The sequence below is a fragment of the Nyctereutes procyonoides genome, unplaced genomic scaffold (genome assembly GCF_905146905.1).
Source record: "Nyctereutes procyonoides isolate TBG_1078 unplaced genomic scaffold, NYPRO_anot_genome, whole genome shotgun sequence".
Lineage (NCBI taxonomy): Eukaryota > Metazoa > Chordata > Mammalia > Carnivora > Canidae > Nyctereutes > Nyctereutes procyonoides.
Window position 1 is genome coordinate 66,097,367 of NW_026575142.1, and position 14,676 is coordinate 66,112,042.

Below are 14,676 nucleotides of genomic sequence, written 5' to 3' on the forward strand. Positions count from 1 at the left end.
TCACTCTCCTCCTATCCTCTCTTCCATTTCTCTCTTCTCTTCTTTTCTTTTCCTTTCCTTTTTTTTTTTTAAAGAGAGAGAAAGAGGGAGCATGTGTGGGGGTGGGAGGAGGGGCACAGGGAGAGAGAGAATCTTAAGCAGACTCCATTCCTAGCGTGGGGCCTAATGTGAGGCTTGATCCCACAACCCTGAGATCATGATCTGAGCTGGAATTGAGAGTCAGCCACTTAACCAACTGAGCCACCCAGGTCTCCTTTCCTTATTTTCATGTTTTACACATGCTTGGGACCCCAGCATCTTTCTTCTTAGTTTTCTTTGACAGTGGAAAAACCTGTTGGATGTGTGAAGTTGTCACATCTCCATGATAATCAGCTCTTCTTGATCTGTCCAGCTCCCCAAATATGGCAGCTCTGACCTGGTGATGACTTCGAGGGTATGCAGGGGAAATGAAGCAGAAGATGACAGCCGATGGCAGACAGTCCCTGACAGGATCCCCCCATACCCCTGAGAGCTCCTTGGCCTCTATGCTTTATGACTAGTTTTGCACACCTGAACAATGCCTTTGCTGCAGGGCCCTCATACGGTAAGCACTGGGAACCAAGAGGTGGGCCGCATTCCCTTTGTGTTCACGGGCAGATTGACCACTTCATGGCCAATGTAGGGGCTAGAAGCCCCTATATTGGTGTGGGTAAAAATCTGGTCTTTAGAGTCAGACAGTCATGAGTTTAAATACTGCCCTCTACTCAGCAGCTGGGGGATTGGGGCAAGTTTTTTTTTTTTAATTTTTTTTTTACCTCTCTGAGTATTCTCATCTACTCTATTCATCTGCAAAACAGAGTCATTGTGACAACTAACTAGGATACTATATACAAAGCACCTAGGACAGTGCTCACTTCGGCAGCACATATACAAAGCGCCCAGGATCACAAATGTTCAATAAATGGCAGCCATTTTTGCTACGTTATTAGGCTCTGTTCAGATGGTCTTATCCTCCCTGCGACAGTAGCTTTGAACGTTTTCAGCTTCAGAGGGGCAGTGGAGAGATAGGCAGTACCAGTCCTCAATGTGAGGGGCAGGGCTAAGATGTTCCTGGGATGGGTCCTTCCTTCTGGAAGCCAGCCGGTGTGACAGTTGGACACCCACAATCTTCACAAGGGAACACACAATGCCAAACAGGAGGGGAGAGGCCGTTAGGGGAACATTTCAGTTTGTGCTAGATTGAGGGACCCAGACTCAAACTGAGGGACTCTTTCAGGGCTTATATTCTCTTCACTCAAACTCTTTGTCAGGATATATGACAAATTCCATAGTCTCTGTGACATATACTCACATCAAGATTATAGTCAGGCTGACAGTGGGTGACATTCTCCCTGGACAGGCATGCCGGAATAGAATAAATTTCATGGAGCGTAGCCCTTACCTGAAGAGGAGCCCATCACCAGCCATGGCATAAATGACCCTTGGCATTGGGAAGAGGGAGCCCAGCAAGCTGACCGTCAGTCCTGCAACTGACCCAATGGCCACTACAAATTTTGCAGCATAGAACCCATGAGCCACAAACATCTCCATGAGGGGAGATTCCGTGTCGATGGCATTGTATGGCACCATCAAGGTTAAGATCATGCTCACCTGTTAAAACAAGAGAAAACATGGTTGGAGGTAGAGAGGACTATCAGCATGGACAGATGTCCCATAGGAGACAAAGAGACCAAGACTGTGGATTTGCCACTTCACAGCATGTGCCCTTATTTAGACCAGTCGTTTGGCCTCCAGAGCTCTTGGTCTCAGTATTTTCTCCTCATGTTAGAATGTAGTGGACTTGAGTAGATGACACCCAACGCCTCCTCCTCTGGCCCTTTCACATCTGAGGAATAAGTATGTGGGTATTTAAGCCTCACAACAACAGAACTACATGGACAGTTCAATGAAGGGCAGATAGTACCAGGTGGAGGAAACTACAGCCAAAGGCACTGGCGCCAGGGCCTAGCAGTGACCATGAGCACCCTGCCCACATGGGCGAGACTCTCATTTCTTTTATACTTTCAGGGTCCTATACAGTCTTAACTGTATGCTCCCTTTCACCTTGAAGCCCAGAGATAGAAGATAAGTGGTCAGAGGTCCATAGCCAGTTAACAGATGGGACCCAGATAAAACTCCTATTTCCATTTCCTCTCTGTAGCTCAGTGTCAGGAGCCAGGCAGACCAACAAACAAATTATGGCATTAGGATGGAACCCAGTTCTGCTCTGGGGTTGTAAGAGTGGCTCTGCTTAGCCAGGAATCACTTGCCTTCCAGGACTACCTTCCTTCATATGTCATAAATCTGCCATAACATCCCTTCCTCTTGTCTCTGGGCAATGAAGCTACTGGTCAAAGGCCAGGCTTCCCCTGGCCAGCAGAGGCCAATGCTGGCATCCAGAAGGGAATTCAAAGCCTGAAAAGGAGAAGGTGGTGCATTTCCAGACCACTTCTTTCCATATTCCTCAGGAGCTAAAATTCTCCAGCGAAGCCATGGGCTGCTAGTGAGGACAGCCAGAGGGACCATATGTCAGCAGTTTGGCTCTTCTCCTGGCGATGGAATGGCAGCCTGCTAACCAGTACAACACCAAACAGCCCCTGAGGCATGGGCAAGGGCCAGGTGTTCTCGAAGAGAATGTTTCCCAGCAACCTCATCACTTACAACATCCCCTTTGGGAGTGGGCTGGAGGAGAGTGGGATTGATTCCTACAGCAATTTGCTTTGAGCCTGCTGCTCACGTTAGATCAGGATGGGCAAAACGTGGACAGATACATAGAAGTACTCGGTAGTCTACAAAGCACTATTCTAAGAAAGGAATTGTGATTATTAACCTTATTTTCTGTGCCGCAGGGGTTGGCCCCTGGGAGAGGGGGGAGTATGTGAGGGAGCAATAAGAGGGGAAATGCAGAGCAGATGGTCTCTGCTGCTCCCCTCACACCACCCCCACTCCCTACTCCCTGAACACTCTCTGCAGGGATAACCAGGGTATGGATAAGATGAAGCCACTTGCCTATGTGTGCGTAGGGGGAGGTGATAATTGACCCACTCATGAAACAATGGTGAGAGGCAGCTGAATTCCTGTAAACAACATCCAAGGCTGCTCTTGTGTTTTCCTTTGCTGTCCAGGACAATCTTATTTTGCAGCTTGCCTCACTGATCAAGCCAGCCACTGCTCTGGCTTTCCTAGTTGCTAAAGACGTTTCTGTTTTGTTTTAGTTTTTGGGAAGGAGGTGCTTTTCCTATGCTATGCAGCAGGGATAGCAGAGCTGATGGGGCACATCCCCAGCTGCTGGCTCTTTCCTATTTGTGGTAACTGAAGTGAGTGGGACCCTCAGGGATTGGGGCATTTGTGTAACCACATACCTATTGGCTTGTCAGCTGGTTCTCTCCATTGCCAAGGGCAGAGGGGGGATATTGGCTGTGGCGAACTATTTCCGTGATAGAAACTCTGGGGTGGGAGCTGAGGAATGACACATCCTGAGTGTGAAGAGCATCTCAGGGAGGTGATCCTGAGAAGACAAGGCTGAAGGCTTCCTTGGCAGGGAAACCTTAAAGAGAAGCTTGGAGCGGTATAAAAAGAGGGAGCAGCAGTAGAGAGAAATTGCATTTCCCCTGAGATTTAAGGGGAAGAGTGTCTCTAGAGGATGATGTACTCTCTCTCCCCACTCTGGGAGAGCCTTGCCTCTCGCTGCCGGGAAGCTCCCAGAAGACAGAAGAGCATTGAGGAGGGTGCACAGAGGTCCACAATGCCTCTGCTTGCACACCCACCCGTTACTGCCAGCCTATGATCTGAGCTCCTTGGACAGCAGCCCACTCCCTGTACACTATCCCCTGGCAGCAGCCGACACCCAGAGCCTGTGTGTGGGGAGGAGTGGGATGGAGACTTGGAGGCCAGGGCTGAAGTGAGGGCCCGGGGCTGCTGCTCTCCAGTTTGGAGACCTGATTTTCTTCTTGTCATTGGTGGGTGGGGGTAGAGGGTGTGTGGACACATGCGTACAGACACTACGATAGCACGATGAAGGGGTCGCTTCCTGACACTTCCTGCAACCCAGTCCTGGAGCTACATGTTAAGGCTAAACATGACAAGACCATCAGGATGGTCCCAAAAGGATGTAGTACTTACAGATACATATGCTGTCAGGCAGATGACCAGGGAGGCGGTGATGGCATATGGGATGGACGTGTTTGGATTCTTGGCTTCCTCTCCGGTGGTGGCGATGATGTCAAAGCCAATGAAAGCATAGAAACACGTGGCTGCTCCTTGCAGCACCTGGTGGGACAATGGCATTTCTCAGACTCAGAGTGTCAGGGCAGCACCAGGGCCTAGCATGTGGTATGACAACTGCCCAGTGTCTGGGGATGTTACTGAGCAGCATGGGAGTAACGTGGCGGAGCTCCTGCTCACTGTTTGAGTTCTGATCTCCTGTACTTTCTAGCTGTGTGACCCTGGGCAGTTCCCTCATGTGTAAAACAGAGATGAGGAGAGTTTTGGCCAAATAAGAACTGGGTTGTTCAATACATTCAAATCATTTTTGGAAATAAATGGGGTTGTAAGCGAATTAATGAATTGGCTATCCTTGTGCCTTGGGGGAACTCATTAACCTCTCTGTGCTTTATTTTCATTCAATGGTGCTCATCCACAATCAGAGGGTGTGTGACTTCCTTTAGTAGATGTTTGGAAATGTGAGGAGCCACTTGTGCTGGTCATGGAGACATGGGGCATGTGCTTTCAGCATTTAGTGTACAGGGTTCAAAAAACTGTCCCTGCCCAAATTACCACTAGTGCCCCTGATGGATCATCTCTGTGGTAACTTCTAGATCTGAAATGGTATAAAAGATGGTCAGATCTTCAGATATCCTATTGTCTTTCATGGGAAGACGGGTAGCGACAATTGGATTTTTCTACTCCTTTGGGTGCTTGAGTGACCCAGTTGGGCTCTAAGGCAGGAAAAGATATGTGGTAAGAGGCAGCGCAGGGCTGTGGAGGTGGTATCCAGTGACATCTGCTGGATGTCTGTTGGACAGGAGGCTGCATGGCTCCAAGGGTTGTTGATAAGTCAAGACATCAGTGAGAGTCTTCCCGTGAGGGGTATGTTACTTTCTTCCAAAGAGTCAACTAAAGTTTAAGCAAAGTTCCCCACCTTAGCATTCTCAGTGTCAGCAGAGAGTAAAAAGTGTGCCTCTTCCAATGCTTGGGGAATGTCCCTTTAGGGGAGGGTGAGCGAGCTTTTTCTAGATCTGTATACATAGGGTGAGGGGCCTCGGCAGTATGTAAGCTCTAGCCAGGGGTTCAGGAGTGAGATTTGTTGTCGGATGGACCATTTTTCCCCCTTTTCTCCACATACAGCTTATAAATGATGAAATTCAAAACATGTGCCAAGAAGATAAATTGTGCCCAAATGTTCACTCTTAACCTTTCCCACTGGTTTCTCCATAATTAACGACAAAATACTAAGTGCTGGAACCTACCAAGTACATTACAAGCTGAAGATCTTCTCAAACCTCAAAAGCAAGCTTTGCTCACTTGTAAAATGACTTGGTCATTTCTATGGTCTCTCCCATTAGGATTCTAAAGTTTCGATTCCCTAATTGGAGGCTCTTCTCCTGGGGTCCATTCAACTCAGGGGGCCTGTGAGTTTTGCTGGGAAGAGATTACATCTTTATCTTTACTAACCTCTGATTGAACATTAGCATTTCTTTTAATTACAACTGTAGGTGACAAACAGTACCTGCGACTTTGTCGCCAATAGCAATCAGATATATTTCCATAATAGATTGTTGCAGAGATGTTGAAATATTGCTGGTGCTTTTTGTTGCTTCCAAATTATGATATTTATTAGACGTAGATATCAATATTTGAAACAGTATTAGAGCATAGGACCTTGTGATTATATTCCAGTTTAAAAATATTTAAAATTATATTTTTATATTTGATTACTTTTGAATTCATATGTAATTAGGTTATCCATTTATAAACATGATTCCTAGAAGGAATTCAGAGTCTTCACCAAACTGCTAAGGAGAACGTGGTACAAAACAGTCTAAGAACTCCTGGTCTATTGTAATAACTCAGGTAGAAAGAACTTCTCAAACAAGCAGTTGTTCTCGGAGGGCTACTTTCTGGTAGGAGAGTTAAAACTTCTAATTTCACTTCAGTTAAGCCCTTCATTTCAGGGAACTGAAAGTGTTTGGGCCTCCAGACAAGGAGAACAAACAGACCTCACTTCATTGTGCATGGAGGTTCACAGGTTTGGAAATGTGCTTGTTTTCACTTGTCTAGAAAATGTTTTTGGTCTTTAGGGAAGAACAGATGCTGGGATTGCAGACTCCCTAAATCGCCCCCATCAAGGAAAACCTTGCTTTAAGATAGCTTCCAGAAAGTAGGTTCTGCTTTCTCTTCCTTTAACATCCTTCATCCCTTATACATACATGCACATGCACACAACTGTAAATCATACAGATCTGTTATGACAATCGGTCTCATGATGTATCAGCTCCCAGTTAGGATGCCCCAGGGCTACAGGGCTACGCTATTTGATGTAGTCAGTGCTAGATTGAAAGTTCCTAGAGGTTGCCAGCCCTCACTACTAAGGAAAGGGGGGTGGAAGTATCTTAAATTAGAACTCTGGGGTAAATCTACCTAGAACAAGATGAGAGGTTTATAAGCCACACCATGTGAGGAATCACTGGGGACCTAGGGATGTCTAAGTGGAAGAAAAGAAGACTCAGCGGAAGATATGGAGGATACCTTCCAATTTTGAAGTACTGACCATGCAGCAGTTGGAGAAGTATACTAAGGGCTTCAGAGGGAACCCCAAAGCCATATAGGGTTGGGGGTGAGGGGGCAGGCATTGGATTTGGTTAGGAGAGCCAATTTCGTAGACTGTCAGACATAGGGTGCTTCTGTCACGTATAAGCCTGGTGACCTGGAACAAGTTCCTAACCACTTGGAACCTCATTTTCTTAGATGGAGATGAAAATAGGATTTAGTTCGTAGGGTTGTTACAAGGATTCAATGAGATAATATAGTTCACTATACAGTCATAGACTACAGTAGGTACTTAATAAATATTAGCTCTTACCAGTGGTGTTTTTAAATTACTATCATAAGTTTTTTAGTACAAATGGAGCCCCAAGGCATAAACAAATTTCTCCTCCTCCTTGTTTCTTTTTATTGGAACTAGACATATATTTTATTAACTGTTCCCAAGTGCCAGGAAGTGTGCTTTGTGATAGGGCTACAGTCATGAGCAAAAGTACTCTGAGCTTAACCCCCTGGGGCTTCACTGCCAGACCCAAAATGCAACCTTGACTGTGATAATAAACTGAACAAGATTAATAGGTGTCTATATTACCTGTTAAACATGAATGCTGCTATTTTGCAAACAACTGAAATAATAGATGGTAATTACTGATAATTATGAGATACCGGAATACCGACTATGGTCAAGTTGGGAATAGAGAGAGAAAGTTTGCAAAGAGAATGTCTGTTAGCCTGAATTCCCTATGCAGACCTAGAAAGCCATATGGTTGAAGGATGACTGGGCAGATCAAAGGTGGACATTTAGACGTTCTACTGCATGAGGCAGGAAAGAGAATTTAACTCTGATGGTTTAAATGAAATGATTTCAGTGAAGGCCCTATTGGCTAAGTTGAACAGGGAGCAACCATCGAGAGGCTTTCTGAAGCATAGAGAAGAATAGAAGGATGGATAATGGATCTAGGGAGGGGCGGTGGGGGGGGGATAGAAAAAACCCCAGCATACCTGCCAAGATCAAACAGACCCTGATCTAACAAGATATAGATTAAATAAACAGATTATTGAAGAGAAGATAATACAATTAGCAAATAAGATCACCTTTTGACTTAAGTTAGTTTGAATGAGTTTTTTTTCCTGGCAAGCAAATGACCCCTAATTGATGAATACAAAAGAGCCAGGAAGTGGAACTATGTATGAGTGTGTCTCTACCCTCCTGACCACTAAAACTACCTTCCACTTTGCTCTCTCCAGACCTTAGATCTGGCCACTGGGATTTATGATTAGGATTTCCTTCCATGCATGGAAGAATGTGTGTGTGTGTGCTTAGGAGTGAGAATCTATGAACAAAACCGGTGGGTGAAATGTGTGTAAATGTGTGTTTCTCGGTCCATTGGTACTTTATGCTAAGTTTTAGGAAACGTTTTACACAAATAACAAATAGTATTGACTTTTGAATTCGATGACATAAGCAGAGATAGTTTTCCAAAGTCAAGCTGGTGTAGCTGCTCAGCCGGCTGATCCAGATCAGCTCATCCCTCTACAGAGCTTTTGTGGGGAAGCAGCACGTGCCTCAGTCGCTGGAGCTTACTTAGTTGTCAAAAGCAATGTCACCAGTGGCGTGCTATTCAGCATGTGGAGTCCCTGAAAACTGGCCCCCTACGTCTCACTGAAATTCCAGAGGCATAGGAATGAGGCAGCTCTCCATATTCCGCGTTGGCCAATCTGCCAGATGCCTAGGAGCTAATTAGGCACCTTTATATAATTCACTCCCAAGGTAACAAGACAAAACTCGGACTTTAATAGCATTTTCTACCACCCTCATGCTCCAGATCTATTAGCAGCCTGTCCACAGTGACAGTGGAATGTGCTAATAGGTTCCAGCAAATGAATTAAAATGTGGAGAACATGAAAAACCAACTTTTCCTTTGTTTGGAGGCGGCCAGCATTCCCCACAAATACTTGCCAAGGACCATTTTCCTGGGAGCTGTTTGTGTGGTTAGAGTGTCTTATTTGGTTAAAGGAAAACCATAAGATAGCATCGAGAACAAATAACACACAGGGAATACACATCCAACAATGTTCAGGGGCTGAGGAACTGCAGATGGAAGCAGGGGTTCAGCTGAGGGCCAGCCGTTACTTGATCTAGAGAAAAATGTTTGTTGTTCTTTGGCTCTTCAAGACCAAAGAAGCATTTGACCCAGAACCTGTAAGTGAGTAAACGATTCCTTAAGCTATTTTCTTTGGAAGGATGTGGTTGGAGCAGGGAAACAGTAAGCTTATGAGGGGTCCATGGCCAGAGGACAGATTGTTCATTATTAACCCTTTCAAAGCACTTGAGAAGTGTGTTTCGAGTTCTGTAATGGTATCTTTATAAATAACCTCCTACACGATGATCTTCTCCATCCCATTCTACTTGAAGTGGTTGAAGAATAAAGTGGATTAGAACTCTGAACTAGGCCCCTTGTCAGGGGTAGGGGTCAGGTTTTCCCTAAAGAGAAGTCCATGTAGCTGCCAAGTAGGCGACTCACTTCTGTTGACAATTGTTAGGTAACAGAATAGGGAGCGTGTTTATTGACTTGGTGGATGACATGTTCATTAGAGGGTGTCAGACCTTAAAAATTAGGATCCAAATTCAAAGTGACCTTGCTAGGGGTGCCTGGGTGGCTCAGTCGGTAGGTAGAGCATGAAACTCTTGATCTTGGGGTCATGAGTTCAAGCCCCATGTTGGGTGTAGAGCTTACTTAAAAAAACAAAAACAAAAATAAAAACAAAGTGGCCTTGCTGGACTGGAAAAGTAACCAGAAAATAAAGTTAAGAAAGAACAGGTCCAGGCTAGTTTGCTAGGGAGGAAATGTACTATGCAGAAATCCAAGGCCAGGCAGATAGGAAAGAGGATGAGTCAGCACCATCCTCACACTGGGCTGTCCTTTGTGCTCAGCTGATACTTTTAGTCACAGCCACTAGAACACATATTTGAATTTCCTGCAGGGTTAATATATTTGCAGTGAAAAATACAAAATCCCAGCCATACTTTTTTTGGTGACCAGTGACAAACCTACTCAAGAAGGGTTGGGTTGGAGTGAGGTTCGTGAGCCAAAGGTGCAAAAAATGACAATTGGTCCCATGTGTCCAAACCCAGGTTGAAGGGTAGTGGAGTAAATAAGGACTCAACCAGGACTGGGATTGAATATCAGCTCTATTATGATGCAGATAGGTAACCCTCACTTTTCTCAACTTAAGATATTTTGATGTAAAAGTAGAGATCAGGGCTGTTGTGAAGCTTACATGAAAAGTGTATATGAAAGTGTGTGTCACAAAGAAAATGGTAAGTTAAGAATGGCATCCTTTCATTTTTTAATGCTTGGCTTCTGATCCTTTCCTGCTATAAAAGCTAGTGAGAACCTGGGTGTATAAATGGGAGCCCCTAAGGCTGGTTTGATTAGTTCCTTCCTCCGTGAGGTGGATTGCTAACTATCCTGAAGAGGGATATGGGGTCCTGGAGTGGGAAGAGGAGACCCCCAAAGAGAATAAAGACCCCAGAACAAAGTCCAGAGGACAGGTTAAAAGACTGGTTCATCTTCATCCTGGGCAAAAGGCATTTGCACAGAAGAGATTACTGGCTTCCAGTCTTTACATGGGGCCTAGAACTGCAATGTGTGCAGGTGACCTCTTAGGAGAATTTTGAAAATTAGACATGAACTAAGTAATTACAAAAAATTTTCAAATTGCTTTTCTATTATGTCTTAGTAAACAATGCACTTTGGCCGGGGCTGGTTTATACTCCCACCTGAAGGTGAGAAAAGAGGCTAGACCAATGTCCTAGTGCTCCTCCTCACTCTAAGACTCTACGACTTTGCAAATTCTTAAAGGAGATGAAAAACATAATGTGTTGGATTAATTATCGTATTACATTTTTTTAGAAGGCTCAGAAACAAAGGGTGATCATGCACAAGGTAGACCATGCAGTAGAAAGTGCTTTGGAGTCACATAGACCTGATCAGGAATTTCAGTCCTGGCACTGATTAGCAGCTAAGTGACTTCGGGTAAGTTCCCCAGCCTCTCTGAACCTTGGATTCTCCATCTATTAAGTTAGGCACAGCAGCACCTGCTTTAAAGTTTTGTTGTAAGAGAGCACAATGCCGGGCACCAAACAGGTAGTTGGTAAACTCTAAGCCCTCCCTCCTATAATTATCACCATCGCTACCCATACCATGTGTACCAAAAAAAATCATCTAAGTTGTTATACTTTTTGGCAAACATTTGGTGCAATTAGTTTTTCCCTCTGATGAGTGAGAAAACCTCAAAGCACAGAAGTTTGCTGTTGGCCAAAGTCTTAACAGTAAATCCATGACCCCAAAATTTCTCAGACTGGGAAAAAAAATGGTGAGAACATTATCATGTGCAAGGATGAAAATGCAGTTGAGTTCTGGAAAAACACTTTTTTTCTTTGCCATGCTTGTAATTTATTGTTTCTTTTATTTGATAGGAAAGGAACGGTTTGTATTGTAAGAAAATATAGACTCGCGGATCCAGAATGGGGTCAACAGTGTTTCTTTGTCTCTTCTGGTTTTAACCAGTTTCAGGATTTATTCATTTCAAGGAGGAGGAGGGATGAACTTTGTGGTACCGTGGAATTCTTACAGATAAGCAGAAGACTAGAGATCTTGGCTTAAATTGCTCTTTTGCTTATTTCTCTTCATTGAATAGTGTGGCATGGTTCAGAATAGAGAGGAGTTATTCTGAGTGTTTTCCAAGAGAGATTTCTGGTCACTAGACATCTTGGAGGAAAACCAGTCTAAGCAAAGGATTTTTACAAAAGCGAATCTGGTGGAGTCCCGGACTTGCTCTCTGCCAGTGGTAAGCAGGTGTTTCTCCCTTGGTCTCAGTTTCCTTATCTGCTAGGTGAGGGGTAGAAGCAGGTGGTTTCTAAGATCTTCCCCAGCTCAAAGTGTTCTACTATGTTAAAAAATATTTTATTTAAATTCTGAGTTCTACTATTTTTAAAAAAGGAATAGGTAGTTGAATTTTACCAATGAATTCATAAAGTAAGCGTTTTTAGTCATACTAGAAAAAGGATCCAAGCACAATTTGGAACTACTTGTCAGTATAAAGACTTTGCCACTCTGACGTTCCCATGTTTCTTTAATGTAAGCCTCACCACCCAGATCATGAGGATGAGATCTGATAATGCCTTTTTGGTCCAGCCCACTCTCTGGCCAACTGCAAGACCATGCTAGGTGGACTGGGAGTGGACTTCTCTGCCATGAACCATGTCACTAGAATGGGACTTATGACCAGCCCTCACTGTGCCCTCTCAGCAGCACCTAGACCTTAATGGGGCTGTCTACATTGGGTCAAATATTGGGATTACATCTAAAAACTGTTCTTGACCTTGTTCTATACCTAGGCAACACTCATCCCTTTACTGCTCTTCTGACTCCATTACTGCTCTTCTGACTCCATTACTGCCTTGTCTATTTGGCGCAGTCTGTCTCTCCAAAAATACTCCAGAGGGATTCTTTTAGACCAAGCTAAAGATATAACCAAGCTCATATACAGGCTTTACAGTCGGAGAGTCCGGGCTTTGGATCTTAACTCTGTCACTTATATTGTGCACTTAATAGTGAGTCCCCTGACCTCTCTGAGTGTGAGTTTTTCGTCTGTAAGGCCAGAAGGTAAATATCTTCCTTGCAAGATTATTAAGACACTTAAACATTACATGCAGAACACCTAGCGTAGGACTAGGCATATTTCACGCGGCCAAAATATCAAATCTGTTATGGTCATTTGCATAAAATAAGATCTCAATGAATGTTTGTGAAATAAGTAAAAAAAATGATATAGGAATCATTTTTTCAGAGCACGCCAATTAAGTTCAGATAAAAAGGGATGAAAACGGTGCTATGAAGATTATGGGACAGAGCAGCATTTTTTGATAATATGTCTCAGACTAGCTACAGGGTGGAAGGCTGAATGTGCAATAGCCATACAAGGCTTTAGAAATGAACTCACCCCTGACCAGCCATGGGGCAAGAACTGGCCCTCAGCCCAGTATTTCCCATTGATGAAGAAGAGGCCTGTAATCATGATGAACACCCACACTGCCAGGTTCAGCACGTTGAGGACGTTGTTGAAGCCCACAGAATTCTTCACCCCCAGCGCAACAATAATGGTGACGATGACTGCAATCACTAGAGCCAGAAGGTCAGGGTATGATTCTTCACCTTTCCCTAGAGGCCAAAGACATGAGTTAATATTGTCCAGGGGAAAAAAGGGGCATGCAAACTCCCGGCACCCCCTCAGAGCACTTGCACTCAGCTCTGGCAGGGGTGATCAATGTATCACAGAGGGAGGAGAAGTGTGTGTGTACAGGCATGTGTGTCCACATATGTGCTTGTGTGCAAGTGTGTGGATGTGTGAGTCACGTGTGCCTACACTGTGGTCCATAAGTGTCTATTTACAAATGGGAAGGTCTTGGTATATAGGTCAGAGGACCCGACATCCCTGGACCCAAAGTTGGGACACACGAAATGACAATGACAAGATAGCCCATGGAACCATGGCATAGAATATTTGAGGTCAGAACTGCCCTGAGACACTCATGGTGTATATATGGGTTTAACATGTTATTTGAAAACTGGCTTATCTTCACTGTTGTTCGCTCCATAGTCCATAAATTTTCCATTCCATTCCTGCAATCTTTCATTTGTAGAAAGTTTTAAAATGTGTATCTTTGAAAACTATTGGGAGAAGAATGTTCTTTGCATTTATGTGTATGCGGTTGCAGAGAAAATAAGCAGTGAATACACCCCACCCGGTTGGTGTGGTCTGTTGGCCAGTGGACTCCTGCCCTCTATAGAGTGGAGAAGGCACTGCCTCAGCCGTCAGGCTTCTGAATTCCAGCTGCACTTCTGCCCATGACCAGCTGTGTGGCCTTGGGCGGATGCCTCAGTTCCCTGGACCTCATCTGTAAAAGTGAAGGGTTTGCACTACTTGGTCTAGGAGGGCCTTTTCAGACCTAAAAATTCTGTGAAATAAGTATACTGTGCAGATGTGGTCTTCATACTATTTATCTTCTCACAGTATCTGATGCTCAGCATGTTTATCAATTCTTCAGAGATAGGGACACCAGAGTCACATGACTAGCACACAGCCACAGAAGCTGTACTTGCAAGTTCTGGGGCAAGACCCCCAAGCTTCCTCAACTATTGTTTGGCTTCCCATGGATATGAGAGGGTAAAATCAGATATCTGGATGAAACGGGGCAAGTGATGGACGGAGCTCCTGGTATTTGTTATGTAAAGTTCTGATTATTTAGTATTCACCCAGTTATATTATCCCTCCTTGACCTCTGCTAGACTGGAATCCATTTTGTCCCTTTTAAAAGTATATTTTGTCATTTAAAAATTAATACATGCTTCTTTATGAAAATTAAAAAAAATCCGATGAAACCACTACAGTTCATTACAGTTATTTTTCCTGCTTTGGTTTTATTTTTATATAGTTATCAGCATGATGCATATACAATTTATTTCCTTTGTCACATGACATTACATCAAAGACATATTCCATGTCATTACAACAGTCTTCCCCATCATCCTTTTAATTGCTACATAATATGCTTCTACAATTTACTTAGTCATTTGCTCCATTATGGACTACTTAGGCTGTTCTTAATTTTTAAATTATAAATGAGGCTGTGATGAATATCTTTTCATATAAAGGTTTTATGGAAATTAGAATGATTTCCTTAGAACAGATTCACAGGAGAACTACTTTGCCAAAAAAAAAAAAAAAAGAGAGAGAGGGAGAGACATATTTAAGGCTCTTGATATATTTTGCCACATTGAATCCTAAAAGGGGAACCTATTTGTTTGTTGGGGTAATTTTACGTGTTGG

At 43.9% G+C, this 14,676-nt stretch overlaps 1 protein-coding gene across 1 annotated transcript in view; it reads right to left on the bottom strand.

The window, feature by feature from the left end:
* SLC7A14 (solute carrier family 7 member 14) overlaps window positions 1-14,676 on the bottom strand; it is a 51,477-nt gene that overhangs the window by 15,931 nt on the left and 20,870 nt on the right. Inside the window, exons 3-5 of the mRNA XM_055308453.1 lie at window positions 12,790-13,007; window positions 4,141-4,287; window positions 1,421-1,629 (exon numbers count right to left, since the gene is read on the bottom strand). Of these exons, the coding sequence (XP_055164428.1) occupies window positions 1,421-1,629; window positions 4,141-4,287; window positions 12,790-13,007 (574 nt within the window). The remainder of the gene's footprint in view (window positions 1-1,420; window positions 1,630-4,140; window positions 4,288-12,789; window positions 13,008-14,676) is intronic.